Here is a 20,847-nt window from a genome sequence, read left to right as displayed (position 1 = left end):
CCTCCGAAACTCCAGGGAAAACAGCCCCAGCCTGTTCAACCTTTCCCTAGAGCTCAGATCCTCCAACCCTGGCAACATCCTTGTAAATCTTTTCTGAACTCTTTCAAGTTTCACAACATCTTTCCGATAGGTTCTGCGAACCTTCCCCATTCTGAGCAATGGGTTATATCTAAAACCAAATCAGAAATTGCTGGAGAAACCCAACAGATTTGGCAGCATCAGTTGGAAGAAAGCAGAGTTAGTGTTTGAGTCCAGTGACTCTTCATCAGAACTAAGAAGGTTGACAGATTTCTGCACAAGCTGTCAGAGTATTGAGTACAGGAGTTGGGAGGTCGTGTTGCAGCTGTACAGGGCATTGGTTAGGCCACTTTTGGAACATTGAGTGCAATTCTGGTCTCTCTCCCTATCGGAAGGATGTCGTGAAACTTGAAAGGGCTCAGAAAAGATGTACAAGGATGTTGCCAGGGTTGGAGAATTTGAGCTATAGGGAGAGGTTGAATAGGCTGGGGCTGTTTTCCCTGGAGTGTCGGAGGCTGAGGGGTGACCTTATAGAGGTTTATGAAATCATGAGGGACATGGATAGGGTAAATAGACAAGGTCTTTGCCCTGGGCGAGGGGGAGTCCAGAACTGGAGGGCCTAGATTTAGGGTGAGAGAGGGTGGTGCATGTATGGAATGAGCTGCCAAAGGACATGCTGGAGGTTGGTACAATTACAACATTTAAAGGGCATCTGGATGGGTAGATGCTGGAAAAGCGCAGCCGGTCAAGCAGCATCCGAGGAGCAGGAGAATCAATGTTTCAGGCTTAAGCCCTTCATCAGGAATCAGGCTTGTGGCCCAAGGAAGTGGGGAGATAAATGGGAGAGGGATGGGGAAAGGGGCTGGGGAGACGGTAGCTGAGAGGGCAATAGGTAGATGGAGGTGGGGGTAATGATGATAGGTCGGAGAGGAGGGTGAAGCGGATAGATGGGAAGGAAGATGGACAGGTAGGACAATTCAAGAGGGCAGTGTCAAGTCGGAAGGTTGGATCTAGGATAAGGTAGGGGGAAGGGAAAATGAGGAAATTGGTGAAATCCACATTGATCCCATGTAGTTGGAGGGTCCCAAGGCGGAAGATGAGGTGTTCTTCCTCCAGGCATCAGGTGGCGGAGTGGGAGGGGGAGTTCAAGTATTCGGCCACAGGGCAGTGGTTGCAGTTTTTCGCAGTGGCACGTCGGTACTGGCGATCGATGAGTTGAGCACTGTATCTTTCAAAACATTTAGTTATCTGTATTTGTAATATTTTCCTTATTGTCCATCGCCTTGATAAATTATGATCTCTCTACCTGAATTAGTTTGTGTAGTTTTGGATGACTTATTACTTTGGTCAGACCCTTTGGCATGTCACTCTTCTGCTTACCATGTTATCCCAGTCAGGTAAAAACTGAAAGAACTGCAGATGCCGTAAATGAGGAGCAGGGGCAGGGGTTGCTGGGCTGTGGGAGGGAGGGAGGGAGGGGAAGCGGGGACAGCTCTGTGGGTCTGATGGCATCCATGAGGAAAAATCAGAGTTAATGCTTGGGGTCTGGACATCCTTCCCTCTGGTTTTTCTTCACAGAAGCTGTCGGACCTGCTGAGCTTTTCCAGCAGCTTCTGTTTTCATTGCATTGTATTATTTGCAGTCATTTGATTTGTTTCCAACACCAGCTTAATTTTAATTTTTTTTTTGGCATTATGTCTGTGCCTCATCTAATCGGATTATAGGGTTCGCCCAGAAATTCTGCTCTCTGTGTTCTTCCCTCTCACTTCACCCGACGGAAAGCTTATGATTTCAAATAAGCAGGTTGGACTGCAGCCTGGTTTGTCCTGTTTGGTTTCTGACCTGACCCAACACAACACCAGCCCCTCCACACGTCTCGTCTGCAAAGGCACGGCTGCCCCGCAGAAGTCCCGCCGTGCCCCCAACAAAGATGGCGGCGAGGCCCTCTACCGTCGTCCCGTCCCCGGCAAACCGCGGGACGGGGAGTTTCTTCAATCGGGTCTGACACCGTGCACCCGATACTCACTGAAACCCCGCAGACGCTACCACCTTTCTGCGGCTGCCAGCTGTCTCTGCCCCTTTAACCCCCTACACCCTCTAAGGCCACACTTCAGGCAGTGCGGCTGCGCGGTTCCTGCTGGGGGAGCATGCGTCACGTTCTTGGTCCCGCCCCACCTTCGTTTGGATTGGTTGGAGACGCGGTAGCGTGCACCTGCCAACAACCGCCCACTTCCTATTGGACGTAGGATGCCGTCAATCAAGCGGCTCCCACTGTGAGCTGGACATTGCGCAGTAAGGTCCCTGTTTTTATGAATGGGGTGCAGCAGCAAGAACTCTACTGAGTCTCTGCAAATCTCTGACTCATCCCGCCCATCAGGAAAGATGTCCAAGGTCTTGGAGGAAATACGGGCACAGTTTCCTCAGGATAATATCAGGCATCATTGTGTTTTTTTTAAGTCCTGGGAGGGACAGGAGAAACTACCGAGAGACCAACTCTCACTTCACGGAAGGAAGTTAAAAATCACACCAAATCACAGGTTATAACCCAACAGGTTTATTTGGAAGCACTAGCTGTTGGAGTTCTGCTCCTTCATCAGGTGGTTAGGGGAAGGAGACTTTGTTTGCTAAGTCCACCCTCCCAGCAAACCCCATCCTGCAATAATGGAGTTGCAATCCTACATAAAACAAATAACTGCAGGTGCTGGAGTCTGAAACAGAAACTGATGGCAAAACTGAGCAGTGTAGAGAGCCATACAGTATGGAAACAGACCCATTCGGTCCAACTCGTCCATACTGACTAGATATCTTAAACTGATCTCATCCCATTTGCCAGCACCCGGCCAATATCCCTCCAAACCCTTCCTATTCATATCCCCATCCAGCTGCCTCTTAAATGTTGTAATTGTACCAGCCTCCACCACTTCTTTGGGGCAGCTCGCTCCATGTATGCACCACCCTCTACCTGAAAAAGTTGTCCCTCAGTTTTAAATCTATCCTCTCTCACCTTGAACCTATTTACCCTATCCATGCCCCTCATGATTTTACAAATCTCTAAAAGATCACCCCTCGGCTTCCGATGCTCCAGTGAAAACAGCCCCAGCCTTTTCAGCCTCTCCCTATAAGTCACACCTTCCACACCTGGCAATATCCTTGAAAAATCTTTTCTGAACCCTTTCAAGTTTAACACTTTTCCCATAACAGGGAGACCAGAAGTGGACAAAAATCACACACCAGGTGAGAATGCAACAGGTTTACAAACTTGACTTTTAACTTTGTCCAGCCTAGTCCAACATCTGCACCTCTGTGGAGAGATAGTAGAGTTAACATTTTGAGTTAGGTGAGTCTCTCAGAACTGCTAACCAATCTTACCAATTAATCCACTTCAATTCATCTATGACAGGGAAATACGATTGTTCTTCTTCACTTTGTATTTACTCAAGATGATCAGATCTTTAATTGGAACAATCAGATGATTTTGTCCTCGATGGAGCTTGACTTTTGAGGATTGCAATGTTTTCACTAATCTCCGTCGATCGTATTCAGAAAAGCTGCAAAGGTTGGGAGTCAGAGTTTCACAGCATGCAAAAGAGGCCCTTCAGCCCATCACGTCTGCACCAATACGATGGGAGAGATAACACAGCATTTGTGTGTCAAAGTTCAGTGACATGTGATCACTTACCAGTGGACGTGAGACACATAACTCAAATAGTGATAGCCACTGAAAGTGACCCTACAGACTCATAGAGATGTACAGCATGGAAACAGACCCTTTGGTCCAATCTGTCCATGCCGATCAGATATCCCAACCCAATCCCACCTGCCAGCACCCGGCCCATATCCCTCCAAACCCTTCCTATTCATATACCCATCCACTGTTGCAATTGTACCAGCCTCCACCACTTCCTCTGGCAGCTCATTCCATACACGCATCACCCTCTGTGTGAGAAAGTTGACCCAAAGGTCTCTTTTATATCTTTCCCCTCTCACCCTAAACCTATGTCCTCTAGTTCTGGACTCCCCGACCCCATGGAAAAGACTTTGCCTATTGACCCTATCCATGTCCCTCATAATTTTGTAAACCTCTATAAGGTCACCCCTCAGCCTCCGACGCTCCAGGGAAAACAGCCCCAGCCTGTTCAGCCTCTCCCTGTAGCTCAAATCCTCCAACCCGGGCAACATCCCTGTAAATCTTTTCTGAACCTTTTCAAGTTTCACAACATCTTTCCGATAGGAAGGAGACCAGAATTGCACGCAATATTTCAACAGTGGCCTAACCAATGTCCTCTACAGCTGCAAAATGATCTCCCAACTCCTGTACTCAATAGTCTGACCAGTAAAGGAAAGCATATCAAATGTCTTCTTCACTATCCTATCTACCTACCTGTGACTCCACTTTCAAGGAGCTATGAACCTGCACTCCCAGGTCTCAATAAGGAAAGAACCAAGATGGTGCAGACCCACCCAGCTGGAGAGGTACAAAGGGGATCATGGATCTACTGAACCTCTCTCTCACCTCCTGTTTTCTGATTTCCGGCATCTTCAGTTTATCGCTTCAATAAAAAGCTGGTCCCTGTGATACTGACGTTGTCATTGTAACTCACCAGTCCCGCTAATGGTGTTTAAGAAAAGGGATCTGTTGTCCTGGTATATATGTGACTCCAAACTCACCCTGATGTGGCTGACTCTTAACAGTAAAACAGTGAGCTAGCTGATAATGTTTAAGGTCAATTAGGGTTGGACAACAGATGTTGAAGTTGCCAGTCACGCCCATGTCCCTGAAAGAATACTGAAAACAAAGGGTTGACTTTATGGAGGAGGAGTTGATGACGGCAATTGGTTTGTACTGGGTAGCACAGTAGTTAGCACTGCACCCTCACAGTGCCAAGGACCTGGATTTGATTCTAACATAGTGCAAACTCTACACAGACAGTCGCTCATTCTTCCCGTGACTGCGTGGGGTTTTCTGCTCGCTTTCCTCTCATAGTCCACAGATGTTCAGGTTGGGTTGGACGAAATGCAGGATTATCGATCAAGAGTTGGGGAGGGCTGGGGTTTGGGTGGGATTTACTTCGGAGGGTCGGTGCAAACTTGATGGGCCGGACGGCCTCTTTCCCTGCTGTCGAGAGTCTAAAACTAAACAAAAAATCCTCGTCTTTTGGTGCAAACCTCCGAGCAGGGAGGTTTTATTCCGAAGCTGAGCATTCTGCAAAGCTCAATCCAAGTCTGAGCACTGGCTGAGGGCTCATCAGTATCATGTGACTCCCTTCTTAAAGGGACACCATCCACCATAACGTGCACCAACTATAATACCTACCTGTAATCATGAATCCCTTTACAGGGAATGGACATGTATTTGAAGATAATCAGAAGATTCGACACAGTATCTGTTGACGCAAAATTGATTTATTTGACTTTTATCTGGAATACTAACACCTACAACTGGGCTGGAGCTTATCAACGTCAGCAATAAACAGATGCCAATGGATGTGGCTGTGACAAAACCGCAGTATGTAATCACTGTTGTTACTTGTGAACGCGCTTATGCCCAAGGAGGTGGGATGACCGAGTGAATCCCTTCCCGCACTCGGAGCAGGTGAATGGCCTCTCACCGGTGTGAGCACGTTGGTGGACAGTGAGCTGGGACGAGTGCTTGAACCCTGTTCCGCAGTGGGAGCACCTGAACGGTCTCTCATTCGTGTGGACACGTTGATGGGACATCAGTTCCCCGGAGCTTTTATAGCCCTTCCCACAGTCCGGGCACTGAAAGGGTCTCTCATCGGTGTGAACGCGCCGGTGTCTCAGTAAGTTGGACGACTGAGTGAAGCCCTTCCCGCACTCAGGGCAGGCGAACAGCCTCTCCCCGGTGTGAAGCCGCTGGTGTATCAGCAGGGTGGACGACTGAGTGAATCTCTTCCCGCAGTCCGAACAAGTGAACGGCCTCTCCCCGGTGTGAATGGTCTGGTGTCTCAGCAAGATGGACAACCGGGTGAATTCCTTCCCGCACTCCGAGCAGGGGAACGGTCTCTCCCCGGTGTGAACGCGCTGGTGCCTCAGCAGGGTGGAAGACTGAGTGAAGCCCTTGCCACACTCTGAGCAGGTGAAGGGCCTCTCCCCGGTGTGGCTGCGCCGGTGAGTTTCCAGCTCAGAAGGGGATTTGAATCCTTTCCCACAGTTCCCGCATTTCCACGGTTTCTCCACCATGTCGCTGCGCTGATGCCTCAACAGGCCCGAGGACCGGCTGAAGCCTCGTCCGCACACAGAACAGACGTACGGTTTCTCCCCGCTGTGAATGGCACTCTCTCCTTTCATGTTCAAAATCCGACGATATTCAGGTTAAAGGTAAATTGGCTGCCCCAGTCGGATCCTGATGTGATGCTTTGTAGTTTCCCGACTGCAAATCTCCTTGCTCTAATATCCTCTGACTTTGATTTGAAACAGTAACAAGGTGAAGTGAGAGGACCCCCACAGAAACACAACGGTGGACTCTGACACCGAGCTGAATGAATGTTGCAATTTATGGGGTTGACACTCAGCAAAGTGAGCCCGAAAGCTGCCAGACTCTCAAAAACACAACTGGTTCACTACTGTCTAGATTAGAGTTGTGCTGGAAAAGCACAGCAGGTCAGGCAGCATCCGAGGAGCAGGAAAATCGACGGTTCAGGTAAAAGTCCTTCATCAGGAATCTGTCCACCCTGTCTGGACGTACACAAGACTGGCCACAATGAAGCAGAGACACAGAGAGAGGGGCGAACAGAGAGAGAGAGAGAGAGAGAGAGAGAGAGAGAGAGAGAGAGAGAGAAAACATGAATTTTATTTATTTACAAACTCAAGCAAAACTTTAAGAGCATCTCCCAAATCCTGAACTTCCAGCCCCTCAGAGGACCAGGATAGTAGGTGTATCTGAACACACCAACTTCCCTCAATGTCACACACCCCATCCTGACTGGTCTGAAATTCAGTAGCGGATAAGCAGGAACCCCCTCCATTTCAAATCTTGGCAAGATTGAAGCTGTTGACTTTAATTCTCACTACAAACCCCCACTCCCTCACCAGTGACTCCATTCCTCTCCCTGCTAACTGTCTGACGAGCTGAACCAGACTGTTCACAATCATGGGAAAATATTTAACCTCAAGAAGAGCTTCCACGTACATCATCCCCCGTTTCCATCTCAGTAACACCACCTGACTCCACCCTGGTCGCAGCTCATTTGCTGCTGCAAATCCCATCCATTGGTTTGTCATCTCCAGACTGAATTGTTCTTTAACAATCTCCTGTTCGGCCTCCCACATTCAACCTTCCTTTCTCCTCAAAGTCATCCAAAAGTCACGTGCTTATTGTCAACAACTGTTGTTCGTCTCCCACCCATGTGCTTACTGACCCATAAATGCTCCCATTTGAAAAATACACTTCTAAAACTAAGTAACATAATATATAGAACATCCAAACAAACTCTAACAAATTTGTAAAATACTTTCACTGGTTACAATTTGAAACCCTCCCGTGAAACCTGCAGCTAGAAAGGCATCTGCAAACTGGAGTCAGAGAAAAATCTCACAGAGGAGGTAAGGTCACTGTGCAATCGTCGCCCACAGGAACCCAGGGCCTTCGGGTCTGTGCAAACCAGAGATCACCACACATTGTGGGAGGATGGGAGATTCTCACAACAGCTTCAAATAAGGCAGAGAGAAACAATTTATTGCCAATAACTGATCTCCTGTGGAGTAGGGACGGATTGAAGGTTTGAAGTTCAATACATGGGGAGATGTGCTTACAACATTTTCACAACAGCGACTGGTAACCATCTGCAATTTGCTGCAAGGGGGTGGGGGAATAGAATGGGGTGATTGATTTCAAAGCAAAATTTAATACATGGTTTAGAGAAATAAACATGCAAGACTAAAGGTCTTATATCTGAACGGACACACACATATGGAATAAGGTAAATGAGCAGTTCGAAATTGGCTTTCCTTTATTGGTCAGAGTATTGAGTACAGGAGTTGGGAGATCATGTTGCGGCTGTACAGGGCATTGGTTAGGCCACTGTTGGCATATTGCATGCAATTCTGGTCTCCTTCCTATTGGAAAGATATGGTGAAATTTGAAAGGGTTCAGAAAAGATTTATAAGGCTGTTGCCAGGATTGGTGGATCTGAGCTATAGGGAGAGGCTGAACAGGCTGGGGCTGTTTTCCCTGGAGGCTGAGGGGTGACCTTACAGATGTATACAATATCATGAGGGGCATGGATAGGGTAGAGATACAAAGTCCTTTCCTTGGGGTCATGGAGTCCAGAACTAGAGGGCTTAGGTTTAGGGTGAGAGGGGAAAGATAGAAAAGAGACCTAAGGGGCAACTTTTTCACACAGAGGGTGGTACGGGTATGGAATGAGCTGCCAGAGGAAGTGGTGGAGGCTGGTACAATTTGCAACATTTAAGAGGCATCTGGATGGGTATATGAATAGGAAGGGTTTGGAGGGATAAGGATCAGGTGCTGGCAGGTGGGACTAGATTGGATTGGGATATCTGGTCGGCGTGGACGGGTTGGACCGAAGGGTCAGTTTCTGAGCTGTACATCTCTATGGCGGGCATCATGGAGATGTGGCTGCAAAAGAATCAGGATTTTGAGCTGAATATTCAAAAAGGTGGGCAGAGGGGGTGGACTGTCTTATTAGTAAGAAATGAAATTAAATCAATAGTAAGAAACCAAGTAGGGTCAGATGGTGCAGAATCTGTGTGAGTGGACTTGAGGAATCACGAAGGTTAAATAAAAAACATAGTTGGTGTTGTGTACAGGCTTCCAAACAGTAGTCAGGAGCTGGGGCACAAGATACACCAGGAGGTCAAAAAAAATGTGTAGAAAAGGCAAAGTTAAAGTGATCGTGGGGGAATTTCAATATGCAGGTGGACTGGGAAAATCAGGCTGGTAGTGGATTGCATTTGTGGAATGTCTATGAGATGACTTCTTGGAGCAGCTTGTGGTGGAACCCACCAGGGAACAGGCAATTCGGGATTCAGTGTTGTGCAATGAGGCAGACTTGATAAGGGAGCTTGAGGTGAAGGAACCCTTGGGAGGCAGTGATCATATTATGATTGAATTTACGCTGCAATTTGACATGGAGAAGGTAGAGTCAGAGCGCTCACAGTATTACAGCTGAATAAAGGCAACAAGAGAGGCACGAGGGAGGAGCTGGATAGAATTGACTGGGAGAAGAGCCGAGCAGGAAAAACCGTGGAATGGCAGGGGTTTCCAGGAGTACTTCCGGAGACGTAGCAGAGCGTGGTACAGGGAGAAGGGCTCATGCCCCGAAACGTCGATTCTCCTGCTCCTTGGATGCTGCCTGACCTGCTGCGCTTTTCCAGCACCACATTCTCAGCTCTGATCTCCAGCATCTGCAGTCCTCACTTTGTCCTACAGGGAAGGTGAGGCGACCATAGCTGACTAGGGAAGTCAGGGATAGAATAAAAGCAAAAGAGCATATAATGTGGCGAAGGGCAGTGGGAAACCAGAGGATTAGGAACATTACAATGACCAACAGAGGGCAAAAAAAAGTTAGAAGATTGTAAGCTAGCCTGTAATATAAAGGAAGATTGGAACAGGACAAGAGAGAGGCAAAAGTGGATATTGGTCTGCTGGAAAATGACGCTGGAGAGATCGTTGTGGGGAACAAGGGAAATGGCTGAGGAACTTAATAGTTACTTTGCGTTAATCTTCATGATGGAAGACATGAGTAATATTGCAAAAATTCAAGAGAGTGAGTGGGCAGAACGGAGTATGGTGGCCATCACCAAGGAGAAAGTGTGAGAAAAACTGAATGGCCTGAAGGTGGATTAATTACCCGGACCAGATGGACCATACCCTAGAGCTCAAAGCGAGATAGCTGAAGAGATAGTGAAGACATTAGTCGTGATCTTTCAGGAATTGCTAGAGTCAGCAAGGGTCCCAGAGGACTGGAAAAATCGCTAACGTAACGGTTCTGTTTAAAAAGAGAGAGGAAGGAAAAAGACAGAAAATTACAGAGCGATTAGCTGAACCTCGGTCGTGGGTAAGATCCTGGAATCCATTGTGAAGGATGAGATTTCCGAATACTTGGAAGTGTATGGTAAAATAGAGCATGGGAGGCCATGCCTGACAAATCTGCTAGAATTCTTTGAGGAGGTAACGAGCAGGTTAGACCAAAGACAGCCAATGGATATTATCTCCCTGGACTTCATGATGGCCTTTGACAAGGTATTGCACAGGAGGCTACTGAGTAAGATAAGGGCCCATGGTATCAGAGGCAAGCTGCTAGCATGGATAGAAGCTTGGCTGCCTGGCAGAAAGCAGAGTGGGAATAAAAGGGGTACTTCTTAGGATGACAAGTGGTGTTCCACAAGGGTCGGTGTTGGGACCAAAACTTTTCACTTGATATATTAACGATCTAGAAGAAGGAACTGAGGGAATTCTGACTAAGTTTGCAGATGATATAAAGATAGGTAGAGGAACAGGGAGCATTGAGGTGGTGGAGAGGCTGCAAAAAGATTTGGACAGGATAGGAGAGTGGGCAAAGAAGTGGCAGATGGAGTACAATGTGGGAAAGTGCGAGGTCATGCATTTCGGTGGGAAGAACAGAGGCATGGACTGTTTTCTAAATGGGGAGAAAATTCAGAAGTCTGAAGTGCAGAGACTCTTGGGCGTTCTAGTCCAGGATTCTCTCAAGGTAAGCTTGCAGGTTGAGTCAGTAGTTTGGAAGGCTAATGCAATGATGGCATCTATTTTGAGAGGATTTGAATATAGAAGCAGGGATGTACTTCTGAGGCTCTATACGGTTCTGGTCAGACTTACATTTGGAGTATCGTGCGCAGTTTTGGGTCCCATATCTCAGGATGGATGGATTGGCCCTGGGGTGTGTTCAGAGGAGGTTCACCAGAATGGTCCCAGGAATGAAAAGCTTAATATATGAGGAACTTTTGAGGACTCTGATGAAGTTTAGACGGATGAGGGAGGATCGAGCTGAAACATACAGATTATTGATTGGCCTGGACAGAGTAGATGCTGGGAAGACGTTCCCATTGGTAGGAGAGACTAGGACTTGAAGGCATAGCCTTGGAGTAAAGGGAATACCTTTTAGAAAAGACGTAAGGAGAAATGTCTCCAGCCAGACAGTGACGAATCTATGGAATTCACTGCCTGAGAAGGCCATGTCTTTGACTATGTTTAAGGCTGAGATAGATAGGTTCTTGAGTATCAAGGGAATCAAGGGTTATGGAGAAAAAGTGGAAGAATGGGGTTGAGAAATTTTTCAGCCATGATTGAATGGCAGAGCAGACTGGATGGGCTGAATGGCCAAATTTCTGCTCCTCTGTCTTATGATACGAGGTTACAGCAGGGACAGTGACTGACTGGCTTGGAGAGCTGCGTGTACTCAGTGGACAAATGGTCTTGTCTGAGTCATATTGACTCAATCATACTTTGTCATCTGTTACAATCCTTCCAAGGCCATTAGATCCTTCTGAAGGTTTGCTATCCACAGCAGAACACATTTCTCCAGATGCGCTCTAACCAGGGTTTGTTGCAGTTCTGTGCAACTCTCACTGATACCTGAAATCTTTTCCCACGGATCAGCAAACAAACCTTTCCCTTCCACATTCAGAGGAGGATGACATCCAGGTCCTGGTGGATCCAGCCAATCTGTTCAATCTTGATGTGGCGTTCCGGTCTCTCAGCCCTCGACTTCCAGGACCCTGTAGGTTTACAAAATTCCTCACCGTCAGTGCAAAATAGAAAATCAGGAGAGACCAAGATTTCTCTTGGTTCCAGGTTGCTGTGTGCAACGCCTCTCCCTCCCTGACCAGCTGCAGAACAAGGTAGCGCATGCGCCCTGCCAAAACCTGCCCCCTACAAAGATGTCGACCGCGCAGGCGCCCTGATGTCCCGCTGCCCCCAACAAAGTTGGCGGCGGTGGGGGTCCCGTGCCTGAGCAAAAAGGAGAAACACAGTAACGTCGCCCCTCGCTGCGAGGAAGGAGGGGGGGGAACCAATCCGCTCTCAATTCTGCGCCACTAACCTTCACTTCGGCTTTATGAAAACTTTCTTGCCCACCTCGCTTGCTCTAACCCTTCCTCCGCCGCCCACTTCTATTGTTTTTTTCTGTCACACGTCGCCATTTCCCCACCAACTTCGTCCAGCTCCAAGCACCGTCTGACAATGCGCATGCTCGGATCCCGATGTGACACTGCGCATGCCTGAGGCCAGGCCGTCCGCACACCCTGAGCCCAACCGCCCCGCGCATGCGTCCGGGGCTGAGCCAAGTTCGAATCTCATGTTCGTCCCGCTGTGAATGCTGGGTAAAACCTTGACCATTGAATGAGATTTAGATGAGATTGGATTCCCTACAGTGTGGAAACAGGCCCTTCGGCCCAACCAGTCCATACTGACCCTCTGAAGAGTAACCCACCCAGACCCATTTCCCTCTGGCTAATGCACCTAACACTATGGGCAATTTAGCATAGTAAAAAGTGAGGTCTGCAGATGCTGGAGATCACAGCTGAACATGTGTTGCTGGTTAAAGCACAGCAGGTCAGGCAGCATCTAAGGAACAGGAAATTTGACATTTCGAGCATAAGCCCTTCATCAGGAATGAGGAGAGTTTGCCAAGCAGGCTAAGATAAAAGGTAGGGAGGAGGGACTTGGGGGAGGGGCGATGGAGATGTGATAGGTGGAAGGAGGTCAAGGTGAGGGTGATAGGCCGGAGTGGGGTGGGGGGGCGGAGAGGTCAGGAAGGAGATTGCAGGTTAGGAGGGCGGTGCTGAGTTGAGGGAACCGACTGAGACAAGGTGGGGGGAGGGGAAATGAGGAAACTGGAGAAATCTAAGTTCATTCCTTGTGGTTGGTGGGTTCCCAGGCGGAAGATGAGGCGCTCCTCCTCCAGCCATCGTGTAGTTATGTTCTGCCGGTGCAGGAGTCCAAGGACCTGCATGTCCTCGGTGGAGTGGGAGGGAGAGTTAAAGTGTTGAGCCACGGGGTGGTTGGGTTGGTTGTCCGGGCGTCCCAGAGGTGTTCTCTGAAGCGTTCCGCAAGTAAGCGGCCTGTCTTCCCAATGTAGAGGAGGCCACATCGGGTGCAGCGGATGCAATAGATGATGTGTGTGGAGGTACAGGTGAACTTGTGGCAGATATGGAAGGATCCCTTGGGGCCTTGGAGGGAAGTGAGTGAGGAGGTGTGGGCGCAAGTTTTACATTTCCTGCCGTTGCAGGGGAAGGTGCCGGGAGTGGAGGTTGGGTTGGTGAGGGGTGTGGACCTGACGAGGGAGTCACGAAGGGAGTGGTCCTTGCGGAACACTGATAGGGGAGGGGAGGGAAATATATCCCTGGTAGTGGGATCCGTTTGGAGGTGGCGGAAATGACAACATGATATGTTGTATGCGGAGGTTGGTGGGGTGGTAGGTGAGAACCAGTGGTGTTCTGTCTTGGTGGCGGTTGGAGGATCGGGGCTCAAGGGCGGAGGAGCGGGAAGTGGAGGAGATGCGGTGGAGGGCATCGTCGATCACGTCTGGGGGGAATCTGCGGTCCTTGAAGAAGGAGACCATCTGGGCTGTGCGGTGTTGGAGCATAGCCAATTCACTTGAGCTGCACGTCTTTGGACTGTGGGAGGAAACCGGAGCAGTTGGAGGAAACCCACGCGGACAAGGGGAGAACGTGTTAACTCCACACAGACAAGTCGCCCAAGGCTGGAATCGAACTTGGAACCCTGTTGCTGTGAGGTAGCCGTGGTAACGCTGAGCCACCCTGGCCCCCCCACTGCCTTTTTAACGGCCCTTCATCCCAACAGGTCCACACCAACCCTCTAAAGAGTAGCCCACTGTTGGGACAGGTCTTCTGTCCCCGTGTTCGTTTGGAGGAGAGAGACACCGGGTCTGATTAGAAGTATAAACAGGTTTAATGAGAGAGAATCGTACACAGAACAGTGAGGTGTCTAGCTCACTGGAGAAGGCACGTTCTGAAATCTTTCCAAAACCCCTGCTTGATATATTGTTCGCTAAGCTAACGCTACGTAATCACTCACACACGTGATCTCTCACAGACAAAGGCCTCCTGTGAACAGGCCTCGGCCTTGGCAGGTATCCATGAGATGGTCTGTCTCGTAAACAAGGTCTCCGAGTAAAGGCAGCCATTGTATTGGTCTGACCTTGGTAGTCCAGCTGCACAGGCAGTTTCGGTAAACAGTCCAAACAACATCTCCGTAGCGCCCCCCGATTTCCCAAGAAGTAACTACATCTCTACCCTCCCTAGGCCTATGATATATCCATCCCAACACCACCCAGACCCATTCCCTTACCTTATATTCACCCCTGACTAATGCACCCAACAGATGCTGCCAGCCCCACTGGCAGTTACCAATGGCCAATTTACCTCAACTACACATCTTTATACTGTGGGAGGAAACCAGAGCAAATCCGCATAGAGACAGGGAAAATGTGCAAACTCCACATAGACAGTCACCCAACATGGGAATTGAACCTAGGTCCCTGATGCTGTGAGGCAGCAGTGCTAGCCACCGTGCCACCCCATGGGAAAAAAAACATTTTCCATTACAAATCTTCAACATGTGACTGTGCAAACTGTTTTCTCAATCCTCAACTGCCACTTAACAGTCGAGTATTTCCACCATTTTCTGTTTTCAATTTGCTTCTGAATAGCTCAAGATTAGAGTAATTAACTTTTAATCGGATTCATTGACAAACAGAAATAGCTTCCACACACCTATCCTGCAAACCTTGATGGTGGAAATATTGAATACCAGACGCTGTGGTTACTGGCTGGGTCCAGCTGGCTTTTTTTTTAAATCTTCAATTCTGGCTTTGCCTCAAATCTCTCCAAAACACAAAATAAAATTTCCAGATGGACATTAGAAGAATGATTTCCTCATGTGAGACACTAGAAGCAGAGCCACCATTTAAACATAAGGAGTCTTCTATTTAAGATGGCGTCTTCTTATCTTTTCGCCCTATTAAACGGTCCCGAGTATTGAGAACTCATTTCCTGGACTGTGGGGATGGCAGAGTCATTTAATTAATTTTTTTAAGGCAGGAGGTGGAAATAACCATAGAAAAGGTACAATGCAGGAAAAGGCTGTTCGGTCCGTGTGGTCAAAAAGCACGCATTCCATTCTAATTCTACCTTCCAGCACCTCGTCTGTCACCTGGCAGGTTACGGTACAAATCCAATTACCTTTTCACTGCAGAGAGAGATTTTCTACAGCGAATTCCAGGCAAACACCATCCCTCCAAGGTGAAAAGATCCTTTCCCCACATCATGCCCTGTATACAAAGCCTACCTCATCAACATGCATCAGGAAGGAAAGAGATCTACAAAGTGAACCCACGTGCAAACCAACTGCACACCTTCAAGCAATCCAAATCCAACTGTTATTGGCTACAACGTTTACTGATGCCTAGCCAATGCTGTATCTATGTTGCGAATGCTCCTTGCATTCATTAGCTCTTAGATCTGCTCAGCAGACAGCTCAGTGGCTTCTTTCTAATTTTCCAGTCCGCGTTCATCACACAAACACACCCAGAATACTGAAGGGAACTTATGTCCTCTTGAGGTTCTGCACTTTCTTCCTCACGGTTCGACACGTTTCTTGGCTTCACACCACCTGCAGGTTTTAAAGGCTGCATCTGCTGACATTGTGGAGCATGGACACTACCAGCCATGAACACGAGCTGTGTATTAACGGCTGTGGACGGGCAGAAGGACAGTGCAGGTAGGGGAGAGATCAGCCTGGAGTTGGTGCAGACCCATCCCCGTTGTTCTCTCCCCATCCCTACAAACCTTAACTCCTACGATGATGGATGGTGGTGCCGGCTTCAAGGCCTACCCCCGTTTGGAACTTGTGTGTGTCCCCGGTCGGCTCTGACATTGGATAATGGACGTAAAGGAAACGGAGATGATTTGAAGCAATGAGCTGGCCACAATGAACGAGGGACAGCACAGGCAACAGCAAACATTTAACAAATGCCTCGAGGAACTGCAACAATTGTTCCATCCCGTCTGTCACAGAAATAAAACGGGAAAGGTGGCCCAACTCTGGCTAACGATGAGAATCAGGGACAGTAGTAGAACCAAGAAAGGGGCATACACCAATGACTACCTTCAAGGTGGCGGGGTGGAGAATAGAGAAAGCTTTTGGGGAAACAAAACTGTCTGTAAAAGTCAGAAGGGTGCTCCCAATGACAGAATCAGGTGGGGTCGAGATCTAGGAATATGTGGTTTGCCATTTGGGATTGTAACGGGCAGGACATTTGTCACCCGGAGAGCGGTGGGACAGTGGAATTCTCCACCACAGAAGTTGGTTGAGGCTAAAACACAATGTTTTCAAGGAGGAGGAATATATCGTTCTTAGGGCTTAACGGGTGTGGGATGAAAGGGAGAACAGCTTACTTAGTTGGACGATCATCCGCGATCACACTGAAAGGCCGAACAGTTTCTCTCCAGTGTGAATGTGATGCTGTCCAATGAGTCAGGAATTCTACAATCCCACGCTATTGTTTGACTTTTATTGGGCCCAATACTCGGGCAGGAGTTTACCAACATCAGCAGCACCAGTCCATGAACATGGTTCAGACCGGGGTGTGAAGAAGATCAAAACCTAGTCACTGCGGGTGACCGTGAACCCGCTGGTGGGTCAGCAGGTTGGTCGAACGGGTGAATCTCCTCCCGCACTCGGAGCAGGAGAACGGCTTCTCGCCGGTGTGGACTCGCTTGTGCCTCAGCAAGGTGGACGAATCAGCGAATCCCTTCCCGCACTCGGCGCAGGAGAACGGCCTCTCCCCGGTGTGGACTCGCTTGTGCCTCAGCAGGGCGGACGAATCGGCAAATCCCTTCCCGCACTCGGCGCAGGCGAACAGCTTCTCCCCGGTGTGCACCCGCTGGTGGGTCAGCAGGGTGGACAGCTGAGTGAACCCCTTCCCGCACTCGGAGCAGGTGAACGGTCTCTCCCCGGTGTGCGTGCGCTGGTGTATTTGCAGGTTGTACGACTGAATGAAGCCCTTGCCGCACTCGGAGCAGGTGAACGGCCTCTCCCCGGTGTGGACTCGCTTGTGCCTCAGCAGGGTGGACGGATCGGCGAATGCCTTCCCGCACTCGGCGCAGGCGAACGGCTTCTCCCCGGTGTGCACCTGCTGGTGGATCAGCAGGTTGTACGACTGAGTGAACCCCTTCCCGCACGTGGAGCAGGTGAACGGCTTCTCCCCGGTGTGCACCCGCTGGTGTGTCAGGAGGTGGGACGAATCAGTAAATCCTTTCCCACACACCGTGCAGGTGAACGGTCTCTCCCCGGTGTGCGTGCACTGGTGTAATTGCAGGTTGTACGACTGAATGAAGCCCTTGCCGCACTCGGAGCAGGTGAACGGCCTCTCGCCGGTGTGGACTCGCTTGTGCCTCAGCAGGTTGGACTGCTGAGTGAACCCCTTCCCGCACGTGGAGCAGGTGAACGGCCTCGCCCCGGTCTGAAGCCTCGCCTGCACACCGCGAGTGGGCCTTTGTCGATCCATGTTCAATTCCCAGCGACATTCAGGTTACCAAAGGCCGGACGGATGGGGTCAGATCCTGATGTGGCCTTCGCACTGTATCTGGCTGCAACTCCTGCACAAATCGCTTAAACAGGGGAAAAAGAAACGGAGATGAGACAGTATCCACAACCACAAAACTGCCAGGCACAAAAGGTGCATTGGAGCGGAGTCATTCTGCGGGGTTAATGCCATAGAACGGAACAGACCACAAGTGCTGCTGCTAGGATGTCTTCAGCACCACTCACGTCACTATGTGCCCACCAGCACAGCAAAACTGCCAACCCGTTGTGGGCTGGCACAAGACCCAGGCTTCAGTAGAAGCACTGGGAACAAAGGAAGTGGTAGTGGTGGTGGTGGTGGTAGAGGTCAGGGTGAAGGAGAGGGACTTTTATAAACGGCTGCATTTACTGCGAATAGGTGATGAAATTAGGACACAGACAAAAACACATCAGTGCAAAGGACAGTTGTCTGTCACAAAGGTACGATTACACGGTTGCAAGGAACACAGCACGTATATTTTGGGAACAATTCAAAAGCTCGCCAACCTGTTATCATTCATTTTATGCAAGTTTGAGCTCAAGAATAATGAAGTCTTACAGTAAGAAACTGGCAGCAGTCTGGACGGTTGTTGCTTCAATCTAAGACAGAACCGTCCTCTCAATAGTGGTGGGGGGAGGAATATTCTTACAAACGTACATTTTGTACACAAACTAAATCCTGCTCGATCTCAGTTGTAATTCACAGGTAATGCTGAGAGTCTGCACTTGTTGAATGTAGGAATGATAGTTTATCGATGTCTCTGTGCTGCACTAAGAGACTCTCCTCTGCAATCCCCTAGGATTGAGGAACTGTAGATCAAGACACCACATGCAGGTCTACATCAAGGCAGGCTGACATCCTCACAACTTGAGGGTGGACATCAGATGCTAACAGTAGTCCTGTTGCAGCCAACTGACATTAAGGAGGTGCCATCTGCAATGGGTGCAGGTTCTCAGTTCCACCTTTCATGTTCGGGACAGATATTCACTTCAGGCATGAAAGGTTGGGAGAAATCGATTGGTCAAATAAATCAGAGAACTGCTGATGCTGGAGAACACAAGCAAAAACAGAAATTGCTGAGAAATCTCAGCAGGTCTGCCCGGGTCAGTGGAAAGGAAGCTGCGTTAACATTTTGAGTCCAGTGACTCTTCATCCTAACTGTCAGCAGTGAGAAAGACTGGTGGTTGCATTAGTTGAAGAGGTTCGGTGATGGGATTGGGGTGGGAGTGAGCAGATAGGTGGAGACAGAGCACAGAGAGAGAGAGAGAGAGAGAGAGAGAGAGAGAGAGAAAGAGAGAGAGAGAGAGTAAACAAGGAGGAAGATAATTGATAGCAGGCCAGGTCAGACGAAGAGCTGAATAAGAGATAACAAAAGATAAAGAGTGAGAAAATGTGTTGGCTGTGCTGAACGCAACACTTTTTTAAAAAAAATCCCTACAATGCGGAAACAGGCCCTTCGGCCCAACAAGTCCACACCGACCCTCCGAACAGTAATCCATTCCCCAATCCTATGATTCTACATTTACCCCTGACTAATGCACCTAACCTATACATCCCTGAACACTATGGGCAATTTTAGTATGACCAATTCACCTAACCTGTGCATCTTCAGATTGTGAGCGGCACGGTGGCACAGTAGTTAGCACTGCTGCCTCACAGCGCCTGAGACCCGGGTTCAATTCCCGCCTCAGGCGACTGACTGTGTGGAGTTTGCACGTTCTCCCCGTGTCTGCGTGGGTTACCTCCGGGTGCTCCGGTTTCCTCCCACAGTCCAAAGATGTGCGGGTGAGGTGAATTGGCCATGCTAATGTAGGGGCAAATGGGTGGGTTGTGCTTCGGTGGGTCGGTTTCCACACTGTAAGTAACCTAATCTAATCTGTGGGAGCACACCCACGCAGACACGGGGAGAATATCCGAACTCCACACAGACAGGCGCCCGGAGCTGGAATCAAACCTGGCTCCCTGACGCCGCGAGGCAGCTGTGCTAACCACCGAGCCACAGGTATGATATGATGATGGGCCTGGGTGTACGTGGGAATGGCTGACTGTGCTAAAAGCAACCCATGTTATATCAGGACCGGGGGTGGGGTGGGTTAAAGAAAGGAAAAGGATGGGAATCAGGGTCTAAAGTTATTGAACTCGATGTCGAGTCCTGGAGGCTGCCAAGTGGAAAGTGAGATGCTGTTCTTTGAACTTGCACGAAGGTTCACTAGAGCACTGCAGTGGGCCTGCCACAAACAGGCTGTGATGAGGAGGAGCCGGTGTTGGACTGGGCTGGACCAAGTTAAATATCACACAACACCACATTACAGTCCAACAGGTTTATTTGGAAGTACTAGTTTTCAGAGCACTGCTCCTTCACTGGGCAGCAGGAGGATAAGAAACAGAATTTATAGCAAAAGAATTACAGGGCCATGTAACTGAAATGATATATTGAACAAACCGAGATTGCTGTTAAGTCTTTCATAGAGTCATAGAGATGTACAGCATGGAAACAGACCCTTCGGTCCAACCCGTCCTTGCCGATCAGATAAGCCAGCACCCGGCCCATATCCCTCCAAACCCTTCCTATTCATATACCCATCCAGATGCCTCTTAAATGCTCTAATTGTACCAGCCTCCACCACTTCCCCTGGCAACCCAGTTCACACATGCATCACCCTCTGTGTGAAAACCTTGCCGTTTAGTTGTCTTTTATATCTTTCACCTCTCACTCTAAACCGATTCCCTCTAATTCTGGACTCCTCAAACCCAGGCAAAAGACCTTCTGTATTTATCCTATTTATGCCCCTCATTATATTATAAACGTTTATAAGGTCACCCCCTCAGCCTCCGACGCTCCAGGAAACAGCCCCAACCTATTCAACCTCTCCATATAGCTCAAATCCTCCAATCTTTTAGAATGGGTTGTGGTTCATTAATATGTAAATCCCAAATCTCCAGAATCTGACTTGAAAGAAGTTCTGGGATGTACATATTAATGCACCGAAACCTGTAACCCATTCTAAAAGATGAAAAACTTAACAGCAATCTAGATTTGCTCAACATATCATTTCATTACACGATGCTGTAATCTTGTGCTATAAACTCTGTGTCTTATGATCCTCTTCCACAACCACCTGGTGAAGGAGCAGCGCTCCGAAAGCTAGTGCTTCCAAATAACAGACATGTTGGTTAGGGAACACAGTGGAACTGACAGGCATTTGGAAGCTCAGGATCATTTTTGCAGACAGGCTCTAGG

At 48.9% G+C, this 20,847-nt stretch overlaps 2 protein-coding genes across 3 annotated transcripts in view; both read right to left on the bottom strand.

The window, feature by feature from the left end:
* Nucleotides 1-5,403: 5,403 nt before the first annotated feature.
* LOC132828699 (zinc finger protein 239-like) lies at nt 5,404-12,183 on the bottom strand. Of its 2 annotated transcripts, none has more exons than XM_060845783.1 (3): nt 12,060-12,183; nt 11,627-11,736; nt 5,404-6,730 (listed from the first exon to the last, which is right to left on the bottom strand). In XM_060845783.1, the coding sequence occupies exon 3, from the start codon at nt 6,325-6,327 to the stop codon at nt 5,542-5,544; it is 786 nt and encodes a 261-aa protein (XP_060701766.1). In that variant the 5' UTR covers nt 6,328-6,730; nt 11,627-11,736; nt 12,060-12,183; the 3' UTR covers nt 5,404-5,541. The 2 variants fall into 2 exon arrangements, with proteins under 2 accessions (XP_060701766.1, XP_060701767.1); XM_060845784.1 differs by having other exon boundaries at nt 12,095-12,180.
* A 1,728-nt stretch (nt 12,184-13,911) lies between these two features.
* LOC132828629 (zinc finger protein 721-like) overlaps nt 13,912-20,847 on the bottom strand; it is a 53,265-nt gene continuing 46,329 nt past the window's right edge. The window contains exon 9 of the mRNA XM_060845677.1: nt 13,912-17,573. Coding sequence (XP_060701660.1) covers nt 16,650-17,573 — 924 coding nt within the window. The 3' untranslated portion in view covers nt 13,912-16,649. The remainder of the gene's footprint in view (nt 17,574-20,847) is intronic.

The sequence above is a fragment of the Hemiscyllium ocellatum genome, chromosome 27, assembly GCF_020745735.1.
Source record: "Hemiscyllium ocellatum isolate sHemOce1 chromosome 27, sHemOce1.pat.X.cur, whole genome shotgun sequence".
Lineage (NCBI taxonomy): Eukaryota > Metazoa > Chordata > Chondrichthyes > Orectolobiformes > Hemiscylliidae > Hemiscyllium > Hemiscyllium ocellatum.
This window is presented reverse-complemented; position numbering and strand designations above follow the sequence as displayed.

Coding starts and splice junctions, on each gene's coding strand:
- LOC132828699 (XM_060845783.1), bottom strand. CDS start 6,327: ATGAAAGGAGAGAGTGCCATTCACAGCGGGGAGAAACCGTACGTCTGT.